Source organism: Camarhynchus parvulus, chromosome 2, assembly GCF_901933205.1.
Source record: "Camarhynchus parvulus chromosome 2, STF_HiC, whole genome shotgun sequence".
NCBI lineage: Eukaryota > Metazoa > Chordata > Aves > Passeriformes > Thraupidae > Camarhynchus > Camarhynchus parvulus.
The window spans coordinates 64922708-64948248 of NC_044572.1; the positions used below are offsets into that span (position 1 = coordinate 64922708).

Genomic DNA, 25541 nt, shown 5'->3' on the forward strand with positions numbered 1-25541 from the left:
AGCATTTCACCCTGCTCTAAAATATGCCTGTTCATTTCATCTTAGCCTGTTACACTGGCAGTTTCAAAAGCTGCGTATGAGTATCTTTCTTAAGTCAGCTGAGCCCTTTTACTGCTAGAAGGTTTTCCCATCTCAGTGATGGACTGTCCAGATAATGCAGATTTGAGGCCTTTTATAAAATAATTTATTTTTGCTACTTGCACCCAAATTCCACCTATGACAGCAGCTTTCTCTGTCTAAGAGCCTGGATATAGCTGTGTGGCTTTTCAACATCACAGCAAAGCTACAGTGGTATCTAGTGCTGCAAAGTCCCTCCCAGAAATTCTTCTGACTTGAAGAGGGCACTGAAGCCAAGGCTTGAGAGTACCTGCAAAAAGTGAACAGCAGCAGGAAAAATATCTAATCCAGCCCTGTTATAAACCAGTTGACTTCACAGAGAGCAGGAATGATGATTCAATTCCTGGGAGGTTGCATGAGGGGTAGCACAGACTCTCAATAACTTGTACTACTTCATTTTCCCTCTGATGTGCTGCCCAGAGACAATTTTACTTTGATTAAATTAGAGCTAAATTTGGAGTGGAGTTCACATCATGAGCAAGGCCTGACCATGCTGGACATATTGCCGGCTGTTGGATTCATTTCGGAAACCCAAGTACATCATTCTCTATTCAAAACCCAAATATTTAGCCTTCAGTGCCAGGGAGTTATGCAGAGTATGAAACAGCCAGTCAGCTGCCTGACCTTGGAAGAAACACCTCCCCAGGGCATTGATTTGAGCTCCTGGGAAGCTGCTGGGTTCACATCAGCGTGATCTTCATCCCCCCAACTTCCAGGTCAGTGGCTAGGACCACTTAGGGGTGGCTTCCCAGAGCAAAGGACCAACAAGGATAATTTTGGGTCAAAATTTCAGGGCACAGTCTGGGCATGCACACTGCCAGCTGCTGTAGAGGCCTCCTCTTCAGCTCTCAAAGCAGCAGAAAATCAGTAGCTGCCCATCCCATGGGCAAAAGCTCTTTGTGCTTCCTGATAAACCCTTGTCCCTGCAGAAACAGCCTTTGCTCTCAGATGTGTGGACTGCTGAACAGGAGAAGCTGGAATGCTCAGAGGAAGAGGCAGTGCTGAGCAGAAGATCACTTTCCCATCTCTCCTGGGGTTTAATTTGCAATAGTAACCTCCTCACAGCAGTTTGTGCTTCAGTTCTGTCTTTTCAGCAGACAGCATCAGGCTTGGCTCAACCCACAGTCGAGCTGCAGTTTGCTTTCTTCTTTCTGCACCTCTCTGGGTTTAACTTCTGGCCCTAGCCCCCACAAGCAAAGTCCACCAAGTCAATGCTCCTCACAGGAATTCACCTTGTTGCTATTGGCCTCTCCATCTCCAGGAGTCCTCCCAGTTCCTGCTGAGAGCGAAGCCCAGTGCCTGGGAAACCGGTGCTGCTGTAAGGGGCTGCTGCAGCTGCAATGGGCTCAGCATCCACAGCACTGCCCTCACAGAGGTTCTTTTTTCTCTGCTGAACACCAAGGGATAGGATGTCTTCTGTACACACAGCAATTCGACATGCCAGGCTGATTGTAGTAAAAACCAGGAGCATGGAGCAGGAAGTCTCATGTGTCCAGGAGATCCATGAAGTTCAGCTCATCTGCTCCCTGCTGCCTTTGCAGCAGGAACAGCAGCAGCTGCCGCCCCTGCCCACAGCAGGCTCCCAGAGGGTTACACATTCCATAAGGCCAGGCAGAAATCACAATTCCCTGCTTCCGTGCAGGCTCGTGCCCACGGAGTGTCGGCTCCTGTCAGCCAAGGGAGGGATGTAAAAATCCTGCTGCTGGGTGGGGGGAGTTGTCCTCTGCAATCACGAGGACTTTTTTTCTCCTTCCACATAATTTCCCTTAATTACAGAAAGAGTGATTAGGGCCCTTTCCTTGACGTAAAGCTGCAGGAAACCAAATTCAAGAGGCCCTTCACAGCTTCCTACTTAGCCAGCTTTATCTTGCTCAACACTGCAGCCAGGGCTGCCCAAACCATTGCCAACCAGGAAAGCACAATAACAATGTCCCATATAAATCTGCTATTTATATGAAGGCAGACTTAACCGTGGTTAAATGAAGGTTACAGTCAAGGACAAGAAGAAGAATCTGGAGGAGAGCAGAGAATAAGAAAAGACAAAGAAAAAAGCCTGCTCTGGCTTTAAATTTTCTTACAGAAAGGAATCAAAGTAAATCTTACAACTTTTTGTGCAGTTAGAGGACCCCAGAGCATTTTGCTGCACAGTGATCCAAGTTCTCCTTTATTCCCAGTCAAGTGCAAAGAGAAAAAGACCCAAGGGTGAGTGACCATGAACATGAAAAAGAAAAAATAGACTTTTGCTGTTTTTTCACCCTATGCTTTGTTTTCATGAAGGATGTTGGGACCAGCCCACCCAAAAGCCTTTTGTCTCAGGAGGTGACTTGAGCTGGAACAGGTACCTGTAATTAGCTTGCATTCCAGAAGGAGAGAAGTTAATTTACCTGGCTTTTCTTCATGAGGCATTTCAAAGAGAAATTAATTTTTGATGAATGAGCATGTGCATTCTGCAGTGCTTGACCTGCAGTTACTTTTCAGGCCTCGCTGCTCTAGACACAGCTTTCACTTGTCCACTCACAGATGTACTAAAGGAATAAGCATGACAGCCCTGCTGGAAACCTGTATCACTTTCATGGGAATTGCTACGATGACCAAATGGACATTGTAGAGTAGGGCTGCGCTGCACAGGACACCTCATTCCACCCTGAAACAGCAGCAGGTGGAGCTGCCTTTGCTCCTGAGAAGGTGGAAATCCACAGGTCCCTCAAATACAGGCATTACACAGAAGCAGCAGTTCCATCTAAGAAGTAGAGCTGCTGAAGACACCAATATACACAAATAAGAAAGCTGGTTCTTTACTCCCTCCTTTTCTCTCCATGGGTGGTGATGTTCAGAAATGCCTCAATTTGGATTAGCCTGTATCTACTCTCAGTGTGAGATACCTCAGATGCAATTCATCCTGCCTATCTAAAGACATTTGCTTGTGAGAAATATCATCAGAGTCTCCTTTAAGCTGATCAGGGTCCAACCTATATGATTTAATCTACTTTAGGATGAGACAAATCCTTGACATGCTCCAATGATTGATTGCATCTTCTTAGATCTTCAAGGACAGCCAAGACAAGCAGCTCAGGTGCAAATGACCACATCATACATTCCTAAATGTTGAGGATGATGAATACTACCTGGAGACCTGCCTCCTGAAACTTGGTGGGGCCACAGCTCAAGTCATAATCTGAACACTAAAACACCATAGAAACTCATGGACTCCCCCCGGCCCACCAAGCCCAAAGCTGGTATTGGTACCATCAAAGCACTGCTCCTGAGGGTTCAGCAAGTCAGGGCACTCCTGGAGCCTGAGCCAGCAAATGTCACAACCCCCATCCAAACTGAGTACCCCCAATCCTGCCACCTCCTCCTGCCCTCAGACAGCTTTCAGGCTTTGCAATCAGCCCTGGCTCTACAGGCTCATCAACTAAAACATGCTCTGTGCCACATAGGGGAAAATTTGGACATGCAAGTAACTGACAGCTCTGTGCCTCCACTCTCCCAGCAGCTTTCTTACCAGCTCTGTACTTGTAGCAGTGCAAAATCCAGGTGGTTACAGAGCTCCTTCCTTAGGAACTCCCAGCCTGAAGGATTCCTGGGTTAGGTTGTTCTTCCTTGTACCAGAGCAGAGAAACACAGGAGAAGAGGAAAATAAGGCAGATTTCCTTAAGGTCACAGGGGTGGTTGATAGGTGAGGTTAGCTCCCCTCCATAAGTAATTGGCATATATCTCTGCCCTGCTGAAAAGCGTAACTTGCTGTTTCAGACACTCATGCACCAGATGCCAGGTTAAACGGCTTTGGCACAGGAGGGGCTGAATCACCAGGAGAGGCTAAAGGAGAGTCAAACAACAGAACAACTCTTAGTTTTGAAATGTTGGTTTCAAAATTATTTTCTGATAAAGTGAATTTGCTCTCTTCTTCTAGTTAGAAATGTTTTGTGGAAGTCTTTTTTCATTTACTCTGAATGCTTCTCCACTACCAGCACATATGCCTCATCCCATTTTTGTCTGTTTTTCTCCTCTTATGGGAATGAGGATGACACAACTGCAAATAGTAAGTACTTTACATGGTGAGTATGTAGATCTAACTGACAGAGATTTCACATTTTTATTTTCCTCTTGAGAAAAAAACCAAAACCTTCTAAAGATCTTATTTTTGATGCTGCATCAGCCAGGCACTGCCTATGCAGCGACCTGCAGTGGCAGCTGGCAGCACAGGAATAAAGAGTCATGTATTTAGGCACTGTTCTCATTAGCTGTTAACCAGATAGAGAAGTATCAAGATACTCCTAAGCTACTTCTGTCCCACAAACAAACAACACATTATTGGATAAAACAAAAGCACCCACTTGGAGGCCAGCACAGGATACCTGTATTGCCATATGATCCAGAGCCCTGCAGTTGACTGGTTTTCCAGCAAGTGATTCTGCCTCAGGCTGTTCTAGCATGGGGGAAATCCCATAATTCATATATTTCATATGGAGCCATTACAGCTCGTCAGCTACTTATCAGAGGGGCTCTGCTACAGTCAAGTTTTTATGCTAAAATTCCCATAATAGGCAGAAACAGGAGCCTGTGGCATCTCTTCTACAGCAAACCAAAATCTTTGGAGCAACCCATCTGATCCATATAAGTTATTCACAAGTAATAACTTCAGCAGAAAATGCCAACCTCTATTTCCAGGCAAGGCAACAGAGCATAAAATCTCTGTGCCCTGTGATCATTGCTCAGTTTCTCATCCTATGAATAAATCAATCAAGGAGAAAAGTGCAATTCAGTCTTTTCCACATGAATGCATCCATGGCTTCCCAGGAGGACATGTGTGACAAGCAGCTAGGAGGCCATTTAAGCAGGCTCTGCTCCTCGGCAGTGCTGCTTTTCCACGTCTCAGCAATGAAGACACAAGCCTTACACACACAAAAGCCACAGTTGTGGCTCCATCACCAGCTGATATCTGTTTTTAAAGCTCTCTCCATGTACAGAGAAGCAAGTCCTCCAAGCCTGATTTTTCTCTAGCCCTTGCACTTTAGGTAAAGAACAAATAATACTTTTTGCACAATTAGCTCTTCAAAGTCCCCCCTACACAGGTGAAATCTGCTACAGGAGGGTGGGACAGTTTCACGTCTGCTGGCTGCAGCTCAAAGCCCAAAGGCAGAGCCCAGCTCTGATCTCTGCTGGTCCTGCTCAGTATGCAGGGCATCCCAGGCAGGAAAGGCTGTCATCTCCTCCCATGTGCTGCACTGAGTGCTGGCTTCTTACTGACTGTTTGCAGCAGTAAATACGACAGCTACTTGTGAAACAAGGAAGGGTTTTCTTCATTCTCAACTTGGAAGACTTTTTTAGTTGAGGGAATGTCCGTGTATTCCATTGGTTTTGTTTCTAGCTATCAGCCTGACAACATTTAAGTAAGAACTTACCAGGTGGGTCAGACCATGGAGCACACAGCCCCATATTCTCTTTCTGAAGGGGCAGGTGGGTCTGCTTAGGGCACATTTGCAGGCCGACTCTCCCAAGTGTTCACAATCATTGGATATTGGATGTTAGGAAACACAGCACTGACTACACCTCTCATTACCCTATAAACTTGGGATTTGCCCATGGAAGTATCTATTAGTTGGTATCTGCAGGTTCACAACCTTATCTTTGTGACATCCTGTGGCAGCAGACTGTAGGTTTTCATTACCTACTGTGTGAAGTGTTTATCCACATGTGGGACATCCCAAGAAACCTGGTGCTGCAGCCACCACTGAAGGGCTTGGTGATCCTAGAAAAGATACTGCTCCTGTCACGTACCTGTACCTTGAAACAGCGTCCTTAGTCTGTTGTGCTGTTTCCTGAGTGGGAAGGAACCCACTGCACTGAACCCACCAGTCCCTTCACACTCCCCTCATCCTAGAGCACACTTTCTTCCTTTCCCTAGGACAGGCTCTCTCTCTCTCCATCACAACTACTTCTGAAGCACCCACCAGTCCTGGTTAAAGTGTTGATGACAAGCACATCTCATCTAACATGAACTGAGAGCAGGGGTCTTGGAGAATGGAGAAAATACAGTGTGACTGAAGTATTTACTGGTTTTGTAGACAGATCCTGGTTAGTCAGCCTTAGGCTGGAGTCTGGCCAAGAGAAAAAGAGAAGCTCAGTCTTTTTTAGCCTTAAACACCACACATACAAAAGGTTGGCTTCAGCTCTTCCTCCTGCTGGCCAGAGGGCAGAGGCTTCTTCCTCCTGCCCATGCTCCCGCAGGATGGGTGGGTGGCCACAGCTGCAGTGGTCCAGAGCACTGGCAAGCACCTACTTTCCAGTGGCATTTGTGGTCCCCACGCAGCTGCCAGCTGCCAGGCAGAGGAGTGGCGTAAGAGCAAGTGCCACCCTCAGCCCTGCTTTGGTGTTACAGACAGCCCAATTTTTAATCCCAGCATTTCATCTCAGTTTTGACTTGGAGAGTCTCACAACCACTAGAGATCACTAACACAAGAGCAGCAGCCCTTCAGACCCAAACAGCAGATGAAAACTCAGACACCTGCACAGCTGGAATAATCCTGAATTTCCCTGGCAAGCCACAGAGACTAAAAAAAACAAAACAAAACAAAACAAAACCCCAAAAAAACCCAAAAACAAACAAAAAAAATTGTTTGCTTTTAATGTCAGCAACCCTCTAAGTGTAAATGCTAGATTTGCTAACAGGGACTCACTGTAAGTCTTGAGTAATAAATGAGGGACTCAATAAGGGGAAAATAGGTTTCTCCAAAGCCCTTTGACTTTCTCCAAAATCCTTCTCTTTGTGCAACAAAGTGCTTCCTTCTCCCTTAGCCTGAATACAGAGTCAGCAGCAGCATAACTCAACAAGGCTCCCACCATATCTCTATCCCCTAGCTTTTCTTAAGAATTTTGGTCTTTAATGCAAGGAAAATGTTACACAGGCTCTTTGTCCCTGAGTTTAATATTCATATTGTGCTATTAATATTATATTTTATATTAATGGTAGGCTACTATTGGACTAATACTAATATCAGACTTTGGGAGAAGGTTTTAAAGTAAGCTGATCATAAGCCCTTGTTTTACCTGAGCAGTAACTAGCAGGATTTAGACCAGCTTCGATGGGATGGAATGTCACATCACATCTCAATTGTGAGAAGCATGAGGATGCAACATCAAGAACTGGTTTTGAAGAGATCTGGACAGCAGGCAGCTTGCCCTTGCCATCAGATTGGGGAAAAACCCCACAAAACCAATACTTGTCCTAAGCTGCAGTATGTTTGTAACCCTAAGAAGTGGTGTGTTTTGTAGGCTTTTTTTTCCTCCTCAAGCACAGTGAGAGTTAAGAAAAACAGACTTTTCTTGGCATTTTTGAGACCTCTCTTCCTGAAGCAGACAGTTTTCAGGTCACTTTCCTTTACAAAGCAAAGCAATGCACCAATGCCCTTAGACTCAAGGCTCCATGCATTCCCACAGGTATGCACTATACAGCCAAACAAGAACCAGGCTCAATACCTACGAGCAGCTGCCCTTGCACTTCCCAAACCCACTAAATAAGGGCAGAATTACTATGAGTTAAAATAATAGTAATAGCAATAGTAATTAGTAATAGTAATAGTAATTAAAAAAAAAAAGCAACAGCACTAGCAAAGGAGCTCAGCAGCATCGGTCCTGCCAGGCGGCCCATCCCCAAAGCCTGGCGGCCCGTGCCATCTAGTGGTCACAAGTGCTCTTCCCACCCAAATTGGGTACAAAAGCCTCCAGGATTTTACTATCTATTTCTTTATTTAGTATTTCAGACTGGATCTGCAGTGTCCAGTTCAGGGATAAGCGTTTTCCACTATCCATGACATCACTTGAGGGCTCAGGAGAAACGTGAGGACATCCTGGAAGCAGGGACAAGGAAAAGCAAAACCAAGTCTACCCTCAGTATGTGAATCATTTGGAAATGTAAAAATAAGGCTGCAAAAAGTGTCACTGCTAGTATTTCAGTGCCACAATTGTTTAATGAACCTCGTGATTTTGCCCAGAGAAGCTGTCAATGTCCCATCTTTGAAAATATTGGGTTGGATGGTGCTTTGAGCAATCCCGTCTCGTGGCAGGGAGGGTTGGAACTAGATGATCTTTAGGGTTCCCTCCAGCCCAAACCATTCTGTGATTCTATGATTTCAGAAAGTAGAGAGGCTAATAAAAAAATTCAGTAAAAGACCTGCAAATCAGAGCCACAAAATGAAATTCACAGCTCCCTGCCGTGGCATGGACTCTCTGCTGGCCTGAAGGAAAGATGAACATTTCCCCACGCGGCTGTAGTACTCATGGTGGTTCGTGTTTGCCAATGTGCCCCCAACCCACTGACACCAGAGGTTGATCAGACTGGTTCTGTTCTTGGAAAACCAAAAATCAAGTTGTGCCAGGATCAGAAGTCACAGCAGAAGTGGTGCCACCCAGCCACCACCACGAGAGGGCTTTAGGGGATTACCATCACTGCAGAGATGCTGCAGACCTGGCATGTCCAAGGTAAGCACATCCTCTGCCTACACCTTGCAGACACCTGCACCCTGCACCAAGCTCTGCCCTCTTGCAACCACCCAGGTCACGAGACAGCATCTTCTGCTTCTCCTGAGGATCTTCTCAAAGCAGGGCCTTTCCAGAACCTGAGGGGAGCAACTCTTTATATTTCTAAAAACTGAGACCACCAATGTTGGAAGTAAGTGGTGGGCAGGGACAGATTTGATGCATTCCACCATGGCAAGGAAGTTGCCTAACATTTTTAAACATGTTAAAGACCAACAGCTGATCATCTGGCATCAAAAGATTAATTTGCCACAGGAACTGCAATTAACCCAAAATAAACAAGAAGTTCTCACAAAGACAGAAGGCTCCTGATTAAGTCCTTAAGTAAGAAGGAGCAGGGCACTGTGCTAAGAAGTTAAAGATTGACTTTAATAAAAACTCAGTGTTGGTACATCCCCAGTGGTATAACTTAGCACATGGTTGTAGCAAAACTTGCTTTGAGCCACAGCCTGTGTTACTTGTGTACAAACAAATTTGCTGCCAGAAGGCTTTAGACTCCCCAAAAAAGATGCTAAAATACTCTAGTGCAGAGGAGAGGAAATTGGCATGACATAGAGCAAGGTTTTCTCCTTTGTAGTGTTCTGAGGATAACACAGGTTACATGTAACTTCTCATTCTGAAACTTCACTTACCTGCATAGGAGGCCGGATGTTTTAATAGATTGTGGACAGAAGTCAGCTGCCTGAATTGTTCAGCACACCCAGACCTAGGGAGAAAGATTCACAGGCAAGTACCTCTCAGGCCACAGATCCCACATCTTCTTACCCTTCTCAGTTCAAGTACACTACCAGCATTTGGGGATGAGTCACGGTGGCAGTGACACAAAACAAGCCAGCAGAGGCAGGTACACCACAATTAGTAGGTTATGTGTTCAATACTTGGACAGTGACCAGAGTGGCCACATTATGGCCCTATCCCATCTTTCCCTACATATTAGAGTCTCTCAGCTACCAAAGTTAAAGGAACATTTGTGCTATTCATTTCCTGCAATGGAAAATGAACAGCCCTGTGAATAGAAACACAGAAAATAAAGCCCAAGATGTACTGGATCCCAGTGTCCCCCTTTGTGAAAATAATTCCTGGAGTCCAACACTGCTAGACATGAATATTAGCCCTAGACCAGATAAGAACCTTCTCCCAGCTGCTGTGAAGCAGTGCCAAAGTGTCTCCCTTTCATCCAACTTTCAGAAGTAACACTGTGATTATAAACACCCACAGATGATCAAAACATAAGAGCTTCTGGTCAACATGAAGAACACAGCAATATTCATGTCCTTAACATTTAACATAAAACCCAGCATATTCACACTGCCAACTTCCATCTGATCACAGATAAAAAATGTTCATGTAAGTAAAACCCAAGCAAGATGTAACACTGTTTGTATTTTATAAAGATTGTGTATTTTAATTACATAGACCCAAGGCCACAGGAGACCCCTGATAGCACACGAGCACCCATAGTACAAGTTAAAACAGCTTTTGGTCGGACTTGGGGCAAACCTGTACAATGGCACCTTCATTCATCCCACTGGAACAGACCACAAAGGAGTTCTTTGGGATCAGCACCAAAGCAGAAAAGCACCCACGTGTTTCACGTGCACTTGACACCAGTTGCCCATCACTGATTGTTCTCACTTATATTAGCCCCCAACACAAACCACATACAAATCCAACTTTCTAAGGTGAAAAGACACAAGTGCTCAAGTCACGTAACACCAAGACATTTTGCAGCACTCCATTAGTAGCCTGTTTTTAAAAGTGAGAAGAGTAGAACAGCAGAACAGCTTGTTCTCTCAAGATATTTCAGATTTTTCTTCAAAATCTTCTTTTAATGTCTGATTATTAAATAAAATAACCCAGGATACAATGCATTTTACTTATCAGAAGCAGTAAGGGATGAAGCATGTTCTCACTTCCTTCTCCTACATCTTCATCTCCAAAATAAGAACTTCCTACTTCACCAAGACACTTATTTTAGAAAAACTAAAGTCTACAACCAGCCTTAGATCAAAAAAAAAAAAAAAAAGGCAGAGAGGTAGCTTCATTTTTGGGGGTTTGTTGTTTATTTTGAGTTTTTTAGTTGTTAAAATGAAACACCAACTTTCAAGGTATAAGGCAGAAAAAACCACCTTTACTAACAACCACTCTAAAAGATATACACAAATCTGCCCTCTACAATGAAGTCAACTGCAGGTGTTACACCAGATAGAATGTGACTTTTGACAAGTCCTCTTTTGTAGTGTTTCACACTCAAACAAGCAGTCTAAATCTACAGACAAAATCCCACTTAAAAATGTAATCAGAAAATCACTCAGGTCAAATATTCATTTCAAGACTGGTTATTTTATTTTTCATCTGTGCAGTCAGTTAAAAGAACAGTAATGATGAAAACAGACAACCACAGAAGCTTTAGGTACAGTTTCGTAACACTGAAGAAGCAAATGACCACACTGAACACATTCTTTAAGCTGGTCATTTCTAAATGAAACAGAAGGACATACACAGGTCTAGTTCAGTGTAAAACCTGATATTAAGCAGCAATGTGATCACAAATTGCAACACTGTCACATACAACACAGGAAATTACTGCTTATTCAAAGTTACACAGCCCCTGCAACAAAGATGATATGACTGTATTTAAAATAAGAACCCAAAATACATTCAAGATAACGGCTGCAACAATAAGGCAATCGTTTTAAAAATAGATCCCACTAAACAAAACAAGACCAACCTATTTGTTGCCTTCATAAGGTTTCAGACTTGGATGGGTGAGTTCAAAATTAAGTGCTTACCCATCACTAACATTTCAGAAGGACATTGGTAAGAACACCTGAAGACATGAGTATATTGGACTGCCAGCAATCACAACCCAGGTCTTATCACAAGCACATGTCCCACACACGCAGCTTCGCTCTTACACGTTTGCATGAAGTGCCCCATACAAAGATTTCACTACAGTTTCCTTCAAGAAAAATTAAGCATTGACAGAAGATATTAGCATTTCAAAATTGTTCCAAACCACTTTATATTATATACCTTTGGCCTGCTACTAGTAAGATCATTAAAGCTACACACTAGGGAGACAGCATTATTGGCAGCTATGTCACAACATTAAAAAAACAGCATCAGCTGTTTAAGAAAAGAAAGAGACTGAAAATAACTTGGGGAGTGAAATGTACACCTACAGACAGCATGGAGGGGAGAAGGAAATTGTTTGGCTAGAGCACATGAGCTACCCAGAGGTTCCAAGTCCATCTTATTGCATATTTGATCAGTGTCCACATTCAAACCCACACGGATTTCTCCTTCATTATCTTGCTCCAGAGTCTTGATTGTTGCACCTTCAGACTACCCTGAACTAGCCATGTATATTGCCATAACTTCACATTTCTTCACAGCTCCTAGAAGCAGGGACTAAGTTACTGTTTCTTAGCCAGGGATACTATAGGCATCAGCCTTTTGCTGTCGTCTGTACACTAAAGTCTAGGTAAAGTGAAGCGCAATGGAGTGTCAATATCCTATGTCAATACAGAGCTTACTTTATTTGTAAGCCTGTAATAGCAAAGCTTAAGACAAAGATGCTAATTTCTTAAGAAAAATGTCCCAGTATTTGATTAGCACTGCTAGACTGGAAGTCTCACCATGTGATAAGACATAAGCACACAAGAAAATTGTGACATTAAGTTATGTGAGGAAAACTGAAAGCAGCAGGGAATAGAATCTGATTGCTTCTGCTCAGTTTGAATAAATGGGAAGTTTACTAATTAAAGGGAAAAAAAAGAAAAGAAAAAACTATCAACCATCATTAGACATTCCCTTGCCAGCACGAAAGACAGAGGAGGAAACAATCAGTATTTCAACATGTTTACAGGATATGTGCATAGCACTGCCTAATCATGCTTCAAAACATAACCTTATGCTTAATATATACATGCTAGCAAATGAAACAGTCTTTTAGACTCCAAAGGAAAGTCAGGGCTGATCTGTCTTATGTATTTTAATACTGAAACATCTAAATGATTTTAAGAAGTGAATGCCCCTCATTGGATTTTGATCACTATCCAAAACTGACAAATTAGAACATAAAGGCACTAACAGAGTGCTCTTTTCCCAGATGTAGGCCAACTTGATGAAAAACCTAAATGCTGCTGCTTTCAGCCATTTAGCTGAACCAAACCACAATCTGAAAGCCACAGGTTTAAACTTCTTAACAGCTAAAAATACAAAACCGATTTTCAAGTCCTGATTGCTTTCTTATATATGGAACAATGATCCAAACACTACCACATATCCAAACTTTGACAGAAAACTGAAGCTGTTCAAGATGAGACCTGTTGGTAGTTCCCTCTCTTACACACAGAGGTGGTTACATACATGCTCATCTTTCCAAAAGCTCATGCATCAATCTTCAGAGTTGCTAGGTAAATAGAAGTGGAGCACTTGATTCTGAAGTGCAATGTCAAAACAGCTGTAGAACTCATCCTCAGAGAAAACAGGGAGCAACTGCTGATTACTGGTAAAAATCTGTAAGTCCTCCAGCAAATATGAGGTATTGAATTTCCTGCTGGAACACTATCAGAGTGTCCCAGCAATGTCTGACAAACTGCTAAGAGAGCCTTAACTGCTTCTAGGAAAGAAAGTTAGGTTAGATACCAAATACCTCATGTAAAGGCGTACAAGGAGAGCTAAGAGAAGGGCTCATTATCCAAATACCAAAGATGACACTTCAGAATACTAAACAGTGAGCAGTGCATAACCCAGACAGCTTCCTGTCTTCAGCACAGGTTGGACTTGGAGTAAAAGGTTCAGGAAAAACATTCAGAAGCCTAGCAGGACTGCTTAAACTTTAATCCTTCTTATATACCAAAACCAAAAAACCAAGTCTTGCTATCCAATTGCTTTCTTTGCATCTCCTTCTTTTTTAAAAAAGAGGAGATAATAAAAACCTCCAAATCAAGTGCACCTAATAGGGTTTTTCATATTTCATTTATACTTTTTATATATACAAGAACTTAACTAAAATCTCACTTTAGAATATGTTCTAAAGCAGGATATTCTTTCAACTGATTTTTTAGTTCACGTGCTTTCTCTCAAGGTTGAAAAAATATATATATTCATATACAGCTAAGGAAATAAAACTCAATTTCATTACATGTAGTTACAGTGCTGTAAAGAAAAAATAATTTATAAACTATTTTAAGTCTGAAATATTTACTATGTTCAGACTAATGCAAAGGCTAAGCCTATGGTCCAGGACCTGTTCTTCATCTGCGTGCTGAGAGAGATACAGGAGCTCAGCATTTTTGTGATGGAGATTTCTCTCTGCCCCTCCCTTCTTCCAGTACTCTGTGACTTGCTGCTGAAGCCCTCCCCGAGCCTCTACTGTAGTAGCATCATCCATTGGTAGCTCAGAAGTAAAGGTCCACAGGGATCAATGGTACCTCAGGTCAGTTTCTCAGCGAGGTCACACCACTGAAGGACCCAGTGCAGAGGTGTTACCCATTCACAGTTTACGCAGAAGTTCAATGGAGGACTTTAAGTCGTGTCTTCCGTAGGTGCCCTTCGCTGCCGAGCCGATTTCTGTCTCCCTCTCTGAGGCGAGGGCGGAGTTTCCTGTTCAGGTTCAGTTTCTGAAGGCTCGTTGTCTCCCTGCTGGGACCCCGTATCACCTATCAATTCTCTCAGAAATTTGAATTTAGACAGGAACAATTGCCAGACCACATACCATCCTGCACGAGAAAGAAAAGAGATACTGATTAATTACTTCATACAAATTGATGGTCAGCTCGTCAGCAAAGTGTATCACAAAAGGGAAAGAATTTTTTATCACCTCCCATCCTCTATTTGCCAAACCCAACAGCCCTCCACAGCACATCCACTCCTTTTTACAGTCCTGCAAAAACCAATTCAACTTCGTAAAGTTCATCTTCATCCAGAAGCAACATTTAACCTCCGGGAAAAGCCCTACACATTCCAAACTGAACTGCCACAGCAAGTAGGTGGGTGATCACCATCACCATCACACAGATAAAGGTCTTAATTGTTAGAAAAAAAAGAAGTCCTGTGGTTATATCTCAAACAAGGACCCAGGATTCATTACACAGGTGCTGTGAAGGAACTAAAATTTTTCCCCTCACCCAGCAAACACTCCATTCTGGAAATCACATTTAAAAAGTTGCATTACATAATCACTATTAAGCACACTTGCTCAGATCCTCAAATTAATATCATATTTTATAATAAATCCTATTCTGAAATGGACAAGGTCTTCCTTATGTTCACTAAAAGACCACATCCCTCAAATTCAATAAGATCCCTCACCATGCCCAAATCCCACTAAAGTAAAATTAACATTCTGTGGTACATCTATGTTCTGCTCCACCACTAAAATACTCTAGGTCCCAAAATTATGCAAATAGAGAGCTGAGATGGCCACATTTCTAGAATCTATCTTAAAAAATACTTAAGATCCACCTAGTCCTCCTCAAAAAAAATTGAAAAAGCAGATATAAATATATCTAAACCTAAGCCAGAATCTTCACTTTAAAAGAACCCACCAAATAGGAATACAACTTCTCTGTGAAATACAGTTAAGTGGAGCAAAATTTAAACATCTCTTTGAAAATAAATGCTATACAAACATCATTTGCAACACCAACATCCATCTGGCCTGCACAGAGCTATATATTTAATAGTCCCATCCTCTGTTCAGAAGGTCTTGCCAGCTACTTAAGCCTATATTTCTGACCTATTCAGAATTTTACAGAGCTAGGGAAAACAGTCCTCCCGATTACACAGCCTCCAGCAGAAGCAGACTTCTGGGAATGGATAACAGGACATATTAGAAAGTGGGGAGAAAGACCACCAACTAACTAATAAATAAATAACACTTATATAACCACAGCACCTCTGCATTTCTTCCTCTTCTGTAATCAGAGTCAATATGGGCAATCCATTCCTTATGACAAAAACAAGATCCCACCATTCTCCTCCTTCCTGGAATACTTTTTACATCCTGCAGTTTTTTAATTTCAGTAACTTCTCTACTCCTGAGGAAATTGAAGAAAAGCTTCTATATGACAACCTTTTATGATCTAAATTAATTCCTAGAGCCTACACAATATTTCCTTTCCCATGAATACCTAACCCCTTAAATGACTTGTGATTAAATCAAATCTGCTGTCCCACAAGTGTATTACATTCCCTTGCACCTAGAAAAAAAAATGATGGTAGATGGCTGAGTTTGGCTTCTCTTTTCTTTCAGAACTAGAAGTAAAAATTGAGGTAGCAGCTCTTTGAAGGTTTGTTCCATTGAAAGGGGAAAGGGAGGAGGATGAGGAAAAAATATTCAGGGCATTCCCAGAAGGGTTTTAGGGCACCTTACAGAAGTATGATTTGAGTATATTTGGTAAAATACCATTAAAGGAGGTATTTTAACTTAAGCTAAAAAGTGAACTATATGCTTCCTCTATCACTGCAAACAGGCTACTTAACACCCAGAATTACTACGGGGTGTGTGTTGGGGAAATACTAAAAATGTACGAAGTTCATTTGCACTCTCAAGAAAAACAGCACTAATTTCTTTTCAGTGTTTGGTCTGAGTTAGCGAGCAGAGCAGAATGGTCTAAGTATCCAAAACCCCAAGTACCATAAACAGATTCTGGAGCTCTCTAGCTTCAGACTACAAACAAGACAGTGTAAATAACCAGCCAAGGGGACTGGTTCTAGCAGCCAAATAAACAGACCAGGGGTAACAGGCAGGTGAAACAAACCACAATACAGCAGGTTGAAAAGAAAATTACAACAGGCTAAGCCAAAGGCATTAGTGAGAGGGCAACCAGGCTTGAAAACCAGAATAAAAAACCTCACAAGGTCTCCTAACCTGTACCAGAAATCTTTAGGTATAAAGTAATCAAAGTAGACAGATTTCTTTCACTTACTGTCCCAGCTTGGATGGAAAGGTAAAAAAAAAAATCCCCAAAACAAACACACTTGTCCAAATCAAGTTTGGACTTGCCTCTTCAGCTGAGCCTCCCTGTCCCTAAATAAATAAGAATTTCCTTGGAAATAACCGGACTACTAAAGAACAAGTTATTCTGGGTATAGAAAAAAATCTCTCCAGCAACAATATCAGCTAAATACATCATTAAACAAAACCACATACACAGACACAAAGCCTGGAGGCAGACTGACATTGTCTCTGAGAAATTAATAGAAAATGGATTGTCTTCTGATTCATTCTCTTAAGAACATTGCAAAATGGTAACACCCGTCACTGTGCCATACTGAAGAACAGCAAGTTACATAACTGTGTTTAAAAAAAAGAAAATAATTGTAAATGAATTTAAAATACACACACAAGAAAAGGAAAATGGGCATCTCAAGGCATTCTTTTCTGTATGTGGCTCAGTTCAGCTTTGTGGGTTTTTTGCTGTAGAGCTCTTCCTGGACACGTAAGTGACACCATTGGTTTGCACCTCTAACACTTCCACTCTGTTCAGGTAAGCTGCTCCCAAAGAAGTCCTACTGGCTTAGCTTCACCACATACAAAACATTTGATTAGAATCAGTCTTTCAGTGCTTGCTTTATTTTCTTTAGCTATTTGATTTACCTTTTAAAATCATCCTTAGCTTGACTGAGCCTGTGGAAGCCAAACAGCACACCCATAACCTGCCTTCAGCAAACAAGCAGTGATGACATGCAGACTATAACATGTAATATTTCTACACTCACCGGTGAAAGAAGTTGCCTTTCAAAGCAGTAAGCCAGATCATACACATATCAGCACAGTGCAAAGCAGGGGATCCAGCTCTTGATGTAGCACATACCTGAATCCAGTGTTACAAAATCTAAGCTACCAGTGTTTTGCAGCTAGGCAAAACAGCAGCACCCAGCCTTGCAGAATTTAGTACTCATTAAAAGCTGGGTGCCACCACCTCACTTAAAAATGCCACAGCCAGATGCCATGCAAAGAAACATCTGGTACCGTGCCATCAGTATGTCAACCCCCTCTAATAAATCATAATGTAATGTGCTTGTGAAGGTGGGGCTGTGAGTCAAAGCCTTTAACTAACTCATAGAGGATGTATGGAACATCCATGCAATTCAGATGTTAAACAGATTTTATGGTTTGACTAGACTTCATGAAAACTACTTTTTCTGTTACTTCCCACATCAGCTCCTGGTTCTCTGTAAAGGAGAAAGAAACAGTGATCCAACTACAAAGTTACTCCCACTCCAAAAGTGAGGGATAACAAGTCTCAGGCCCATCTACTTCATTCACCTTTCACTGGCTTGTATGCAACAGCTGAGTTTTCTTTATTGGAGTACATTTTCCTCTTCCATTTGAATCAGGAAAAGCAAACAAAAGAAAAACCCCAGAGTTAATATGGAGTTCTGGGTAAAAGCAACTTGATCTTTCTTATGTGAAATACAAATGAAACCAAGAAAGGCAGGATGGTGATGCAGTAACTGCAATAACAGCACAGAGAAGACTGAGCTTCCAGTTCTGACCCTGCTGTGGAATTCCTGTGTAGTCTTGCAAGATCATTTTACTTCTTTGTCCCTACTGATTTGAAAATAGGATCCTATCATGCCAAAACATGCGTACGAATTTAAAACTGGGGTATCACCATGGTGAATGTTGCCTATATCAAATGCTGAAGTGTCCATTGCAGAAAATCCTACACAGCTACAACTGAAAAAACAACAACAACAAAAAAAAAAGAGCATGGAGCTTGAGATGTTAACCTGAGATTTGGGAGAACAGGGCTCTTCCCAAAGCTCTGTTAGATAACTCCTGCAGCCATGCACAAGTCACTTCATCCACATCTCTGAAACAGTACAGCTCTAGTACACTGCCCTAGTGGATAGCTTTGCTATGGGGAGGATCAGCCTGAAGAAAGCACTACTCTGACACTGGGATAACAGAGGACATCAGGTGACATGGTGCTTGGCTCTGCACAGCTCCATAAACCTGTTCCCATTTAATGCAGCACTACCACTTGCTGCTTGCTGACTGAGCAAAAGGAAACTTGCTCTCTTCTCATCTCCCCTTTAAGACTGTTTGAAAACTCAACTTCAGATTAAAGGATATTTTCTCTTTACGAGTGGTCTAATCAAGCATGACTTTCCTCATCTGTTAAGGCATTTCCCAAGAATCACTCATTGAAGATAGTTACAAAACTGTTTAAGCAAAGCATTAAAGAAAAGTTATTCAGGCAGAATTTAGGGCTGAGATGTTTTCCCATCTGCAAGTGAATTCATACTTCTGAAGTGAACCACTCATTCATTTCAGCACTTAAGAGTTACATGATTTTTATTTTAAGGTTGTATGTCTCAACCCGCATTTCATTAGCCTCTTTTGACAAATGAGATGAATGCTTCCATCTGTTCCAGTGAAGGCACTCTGGCAATTTCAATTGGCTTCATGCATTGCTCCATTGGGAAAATAGAACAAATACACAGAGGTAAGCAGTACTAGAGTTCACCTTGGCTGGTATTTTATTTTATCCTATATCCTTGACTATGCACAAGTTCCTCCCATCTCAGAGGTACATGGAATACACAAAAGCAGCAATAAGACCACAAGAAAAAGAAAATCAGAAAAGGTGGGAATGAAAAAAAGTGGTAAAGTTATCTTAGTTCCACTTTTAAAAGAGCAACTGAAAATTTGCTGTGTTTACAGTACCTCAGTGGTTTCTGTGTCAGATGTGATCAGTTTACAAATGCTAGCTGCAAGCCTCCCATGCTTCTCAACTAATTCAGATTAACACTGAAAGTAGCAGTTGCCAGCATTCAGACATGTTTTTAAAAAAAGGAAATCAGGCCATTTATTCAAAGTACATTTATGTGGGAACTCTGCACATCACTCCGGATGTGAGGAGTCCCCCGAGACCACGTCGAGAGCCGAAACCCCGTCAGGGGGCTCGGAGATCTTGGCATGATGCCCGGAACACTTGGTGGCTGGATTTCGATCCTGCAAATGAATTGCCAGTTTAGTATGAGGGCTGGAAGGTGTCACAAGTTTAAAGAGTGTTTTTATAAAGTGTACACAGGGTGAAAATATAAGTTTTAAAAAATTTTGTATAAAAGTAATGGAGACAAGATGGAAGGAACAGGGCATGTCTCATCCTTCTTCCTTCTTCTTCTTGTTCTCCATCTTCTGCTGTGGTGTTAGCACTCAGGGATTAGTTTGGGGAAGGGGTGCACTGTCCAACATGAGTGATAGGTATTAGAAAGTAAAAGTAAATATGATATACGTAATTTGTGGTATAAGAGACAGAGCAGCCTCGGGGGCGGTCAGAGAGCATCGTAGCTGCCTTGCTAGTCAGACCTCTGTCTGCCAAGAAGAAAATTTTGTAGATAAGACTTAATAAACAACCTGAAGACCGAACAGCAAAGAGTCCAGTCTCATTCTTCAGAGCCTGGAGTCGCTCCCTAGACCACCCAACTCACCTCGGAGGCAGAAAACAAGCAGCCGACCCCGAGACATTTATAGCCATAAATGCCTAATTCACATTGCTGAAGAACCAGTCAAAGTAACTTCTGATAATTTGTTCTCTGAATTTTGTGTTTTCATGTTGAAAAAAAAGGTAAAGTGAATGTTTTACTCATTGTTTAATAGCCCTGATCACATTATATGTGGAGGGACAGCAGAAACCCACGTGATCCTGGATATTTAAGTTTATTACTCTCTACAGGCAGTCACGCCATGAGTTCTTTTATGAGTAATTCAAAATCAAAGTCCCAGCTCTTTACACTCTTCACCCTTTCTCTCAAGGCTGTTTCAACACCTCTTGTCAGACTGCTGGAAAATATTCTCATCATCAGATCAGGCTTACTCCAGATAATATCCAGCCCTTCCTGTGTCAGATTTGTCCATTAATTTGTATGTCTTGCTGGCTGGCTTTTGCTCACATCCTGTCACACACAGCACTTAGGCAGTTTCCTCAGCACTTTCTCACCTGGAGGTCGCTACTTTTTCCAGCCTTCCCAGGGAAACTGCCTGTCACTAGCACAGATAAACAATTATGTTCAAAGTACTCTTTTTTTTTCCCAATAGTGGTCTTGACACTGTTTTCCTTGAATATTTTCCGTGCAAGAGAAGTTAAGTGGTATAACCAATACTAATTAATTAATAAATGCTGAGTGATGAAAAAATAATCAAATATTTACGATACTATAGAAATACTATAAATCACTATCAAATCCCACTGAATCACTTCTAGCATGGTAATAGTTCAAATCCCTCCCCAAAAACCCAATTAATGTGTCAGCTTCCTGTGTTCAGTACATCTGAAATCTAGGTGACTTTTAGGAATCATTTTATAAAGTCTGACACTGATTAAAGTAAAATACAATGAAGGATTCAAAACAATGTATTTATGAAATTCAAGATGAATGTCCAATATGTAACTCCAAACAAGCTAAATATTTACAAGCCACTTAAAAATAAAGTTATTCATTGCTTCTGCTTTCTTTAACCAAGAAATCACTAGGCAAATGATTATGTTATCACCCAAAGTTAATGCTTAGCATTCCAATTCCATTTGTCATATACAGACAAAGGCAGAAGGGCCTGAGGAAAATGATGCTTGTTTCTGAGTTTGAATAGCAGGTTGCACAATTGTATTACACTTTCAGCAAGATAGTAAACAAAGATCTTGTATTCATACTTAGATATAAATGCCCTAGCAATTACCATGCTGCATCTTCTAAAAGTTGAAAAGTGGCCAGTCAACACCTAATGAGGGTAGAGAAACTTGAATAAATATCTACTCAGGTCACTGTAACAGCAGACAGTACAGGACAAGCAGGAAAAGAGCACGAGACCAAGTGAAGTACAGCCTTGCAGTTCCAGTTATCAGCATTTCACAGATTTCCTCACCCAAGATCATGACCAAGACGCTGACCTCTCTTCCAGGAATTTAAATGCGAGAAGTTTCAGCATCTAAAATATTCCTTATTAATGAGCTTGCAAATTATTTCCCCATTGTGTAAAAGAAAATTTTTTGTTTCCAGCCTGTTGCTTGACCATTTAACTTCATGTACTCCAACTCCTCTGCAATGACGACATTTCACAACACTTCCCACTTCACTTTTGACTTGCTACTCAGTGATATAGCCATCACCCCTTCTCCAGTCACCTATTTTCCAGGGTTGACAGATCTAACCTGTTTAGAGTTCCTTCATGCAGAAATAATTTCACAGCTCTCAACAAAGAATTGCTATGGAAACCCTATCTTTTTAAAAATAAACTAGGATTTCATTTTTTTAATGCAGTAATACACTTTAACAAGAAAATACACTGTGTGAGACACACGCACATGGACGATTCCTATAGGAGCATAATGACATTTTCTCTTCTATTTCAGGCTTCTAAAGTTTGATTGCCTGTTTGGTAGCTACAAAGGATTACAGAGATATTTTGGAGAAATGCTTGCAATTACTTCAGCTAATCCTTTCTTTGGGATAATAGCAGCTCAGTTTGATTCCATTATATTTCTCCATACAAATTACATGCATGTACATTTCACAGTTTCTACATGCCTTACTTCATATGTGTTAATACCGGACTTCACTTTCTATATCACCATCCAGTCCCTTGATAATGCAAAATCTTTCCACAATGCTTTGTCATTTTGACAACAATTGGCATTTTTTAAACTATTAAACATCAGTCTTCACTTTACTCCCTCAGTTTTTCAGAAACCCCTTGTAAACACTGTCACCAAGGTGCCAGTTAGGTTTATAAGTGGTTCTAAGTCTCACAAGCGTCTCATCACATATTATGGCACAGCTTGAATTTGCTGGCTTGTTTTTTGTTTGTTTGTTTTGAGAGCTGCAGGTTCTGTATATTGGCCACAACATTCACACACTGCACTGCTGATTCCTTCCAGGAACTCCCAAAAGACCTGCAAGTCATTCCTTCAATTGAAATAATCCTTCTTTCAGCATATTTAAAAATAATGAAATAAATACATTTATAAAAAATAATAAAGCCTTGGATGAATCATCAAGGTTGGAAGAAACCTTTAAGATCATCCAGTCCAACCATTCACCCAGCATTGCCACTGTAACTCCCAAATCACTAAAGCATCTCCCAGTGCCACATTCAGACATTTCTTGAAAACCTCCAGGGATGGCGACTCCAGCACCTCCCTGGGCAACCTGTTCCAACCCCCGACCACCCTAACAGTGAAAAAATATTTTCTAATATCTAATCTGAATCTCCCCTGTCTCAGTTTAAGGCCATTTCCCCAGGGCCTCTCACTGCACGCACAGCAGAGGGACCTCACAAGAGCCTCACGTCAGGTGGTTGTAGAGGGCGAGGAGGTCCCCCCTGAGCCTCCCCCTCTCCATCCACGTAAGAAAAACCCTCCTAAGAGCTGTCTTCAGCTAATTCTAGCAAACAGATGTCAGAACCGAGGGATGCCAGTCCCAAGTTTACTTCCTGCACTCACTGGCATTTCAGACCCATGCATGTAGATGCCGCACAGGGTGACTGCTTTTTTTTTAGTGAGCCCCATCACTAAAAAAGCCCTCATTTCCACAAGAAACAGCGAATTAAACAGCGAAGTAAGGCTCTGGGAGCACCTCAAGGCTGGAAACGACTCGGGAACAAAGAGAAGAGGGCGCTGCACAGCACACACGCTCCCCCACAGGCCGGGGCACGGTGTCCTTTTCCTTTCCCCAGTCAATCCGAGCCGAGAGGAACCACCACAGATTGAGAGCCCGGCGCGGCGCTGCGAGGGCGGGCAGGGGGCAGCAGCACTGCCCGCCGTAGCCGGGCCGGCAGCCGCCCCGCCGCGCCCCGGCACTCACCGCACAGCATGAACAGCAGCACGCAGGCCAGCGTGGCCACGATCACCAGCAGGGTCAGCCCGACGCTCTGCCACATGGCGCGGCCGGGGGCAGCCGGCAGGACCCGGGCCGGGCCGGCGGCCGCGGCGGCCCCGCTCCTGCTCCTCCTCCCGCCGCCGAGGAGCCGGCGGCCAGGCGGGGCTGTGCTCGCCGACCATCGCGCTGGCGCGGGAGGTGCGCGGGACGTGCTGGGAGCTGTAGTTCGTCTTGCTCCGTAGCGGCCGCAGTGGAAGGGCAATCCCCGCCAGCGAGGACTACAAGTCCCGGTGCACCCTGCGGCACGATGGTGATGGCGGGGGCGGTGAGGGCTGTGTGAGGGCGGGGAAGCGGCGTGTGGGGTAAAGCCCAGGGGCGGTGGCTGGAGCCCTGAGCAGGGCAGAGTTCCCGTAGGACCCACGGAAAGGTGACTCAAGGCCAGGTTGGCGGGGCTCTGAGCGGCCTGATCTGGTGGAAAGTGCCCCTGCCAAGAGCAGCGGGGGTGGAACTGGATGGTCTTTAAGGTCCCTCACAACCCAGAGTATCCTATGATTCCATTGCGCTATTAGTTAGAGTTAGGGATGAGGCAAACTGCTTTCTTAATCCTCCTTCTCACTCTTGCCATTCCTGCCCTCCTTCTCCTTCTTGCCCTTCCACCCAGTGGGATCGTCTAAAGGGACAACAGGAATATCCAGGCCTTAGTCAAGGAAGCAATTTTACCAGCGAACCTGGCATGGTTTGAATTCCACCTGGCCTTGTCTCTTGCCCTCTGATGACGTGGTGGTGGCACATCAAAGCTGGCCCTTCCCACTTAGAAGAAATTTGAGGAAATAATATCTCCCAGAACTGTGAGATATCTTGATTGTGATATGGACTTTGCTGTTAGCACTGGAATGAAGTTAAAATTTTCCTTTGTAGCATGCTGGTTAATGTTTCTAAAACTACTGGAAATGTGTGTAAATCCAGTACTACAGAAGCTTAGTTTCCCATGGGCATGCCAACATTGTAGTGACACGTCACTAGCTAGAGAAAGCTAGTCCAGTTCTTTGTTTTATTTATGTAGTATTTAAAAATCTTTCTGTTTAAGCAAAGCTAACAATTCTTTGTTTTCCTGGACTCTGAGCATGCCACATGCCTCCTCGTTCCAACATACCTGTAAACCAAAATAACCTGCATGTGTGGTCCCCCATCCACATCCTTAAATTTGCTGTGACTTCACCAAATCGACCTAGAGTTCTTTCTTTCTGATCCTAGCCTTCTTTTCCCAACATTCCAAGCCCTGTTTAATACTCTGCCTGGAATATCAAACCACTTAGGATGTCTTTTGCAAGTATCATTTAATTTGAAACATGTTTTCTGTTATTTTCCAAGTTTTAACTTTGACCCGACTCCTGATCTTTAAATGTTATTACGATTCTCGCCTCAGCACTTGTTACATATACTTAAGTAAGGTTTCTTTTGTATTACAAGCAAGCAAAGTAGTAACAGTTGCAACCATATTCTTTTTGAAAAATAAGCTTCCTCCTAGCAGTGCTGTTCTGTTTCTCTGATTTTTTGCTTATCATCTGCAGTTAAAGTTCTCTGGGTATGGAACTACTACCTTCTCTTTTCTGTAAAATAGCTGTCAAACTTAAGGGCTATTAAAATATTCCAAATATGTCATCCTATGGTTCCAAACTCATATAATAATAGTAGTAATGTATTCATTCACATTGCATCCCCAAGCATTGCAGAACTTCACAGCATTCAGAATTGAAGAAACAATTAATCTTGGAATCAAGTAATTTTGGAGCAATAAATATACGTGATCCATGTATATAGGCGTTAGATATACATGGATATATATACACATATATATATATATATATATATATACATACACACAGATCTTACATTCAAACACATATAGTACTGCTCGAAGCACTATGGAATTTCAGGCACACAGTGATTCTTGGGGTGTCCTGTGCAGGGCCAGGAGTTGGAGTCAATGATCCTGATGGGTCCCTTCCAACGCAGCATATTCTGAGATTCTAATAGACTAGAAA

General features: G+C 42.5%; 1 protein-coding gene across 1 annotated transcript; it reads right to left on the minus strand.

Annotated features, from left to right (window-relative positions):
* Positions 1 to 10978: 10978 nt before the first annotated feature.
* On the minus strand, positions 10979 to 23663 carry SMIM13 (small integral membrane protein 13). The gene is made up of 2 exons (XM_030943648.1): positions 23482 to 23663; positions 10979 to 14384 (listed from the first exon to the last, which is right to left on the minus strand). Exons 1-2 carry the CDS (start codon positions 23555 to 23557, stop codon positions 14191 to 14193), a joined length of 270 nt encoding a protein of 89 aa, XP_030799508.1. The 5' UTR covers positions 23558 to 23663; the 3' UTR covers positions 10979 to 14190.
* Between the last annotated feature and the right edge of the window lie 1878 nt (positions 23664 to 25541).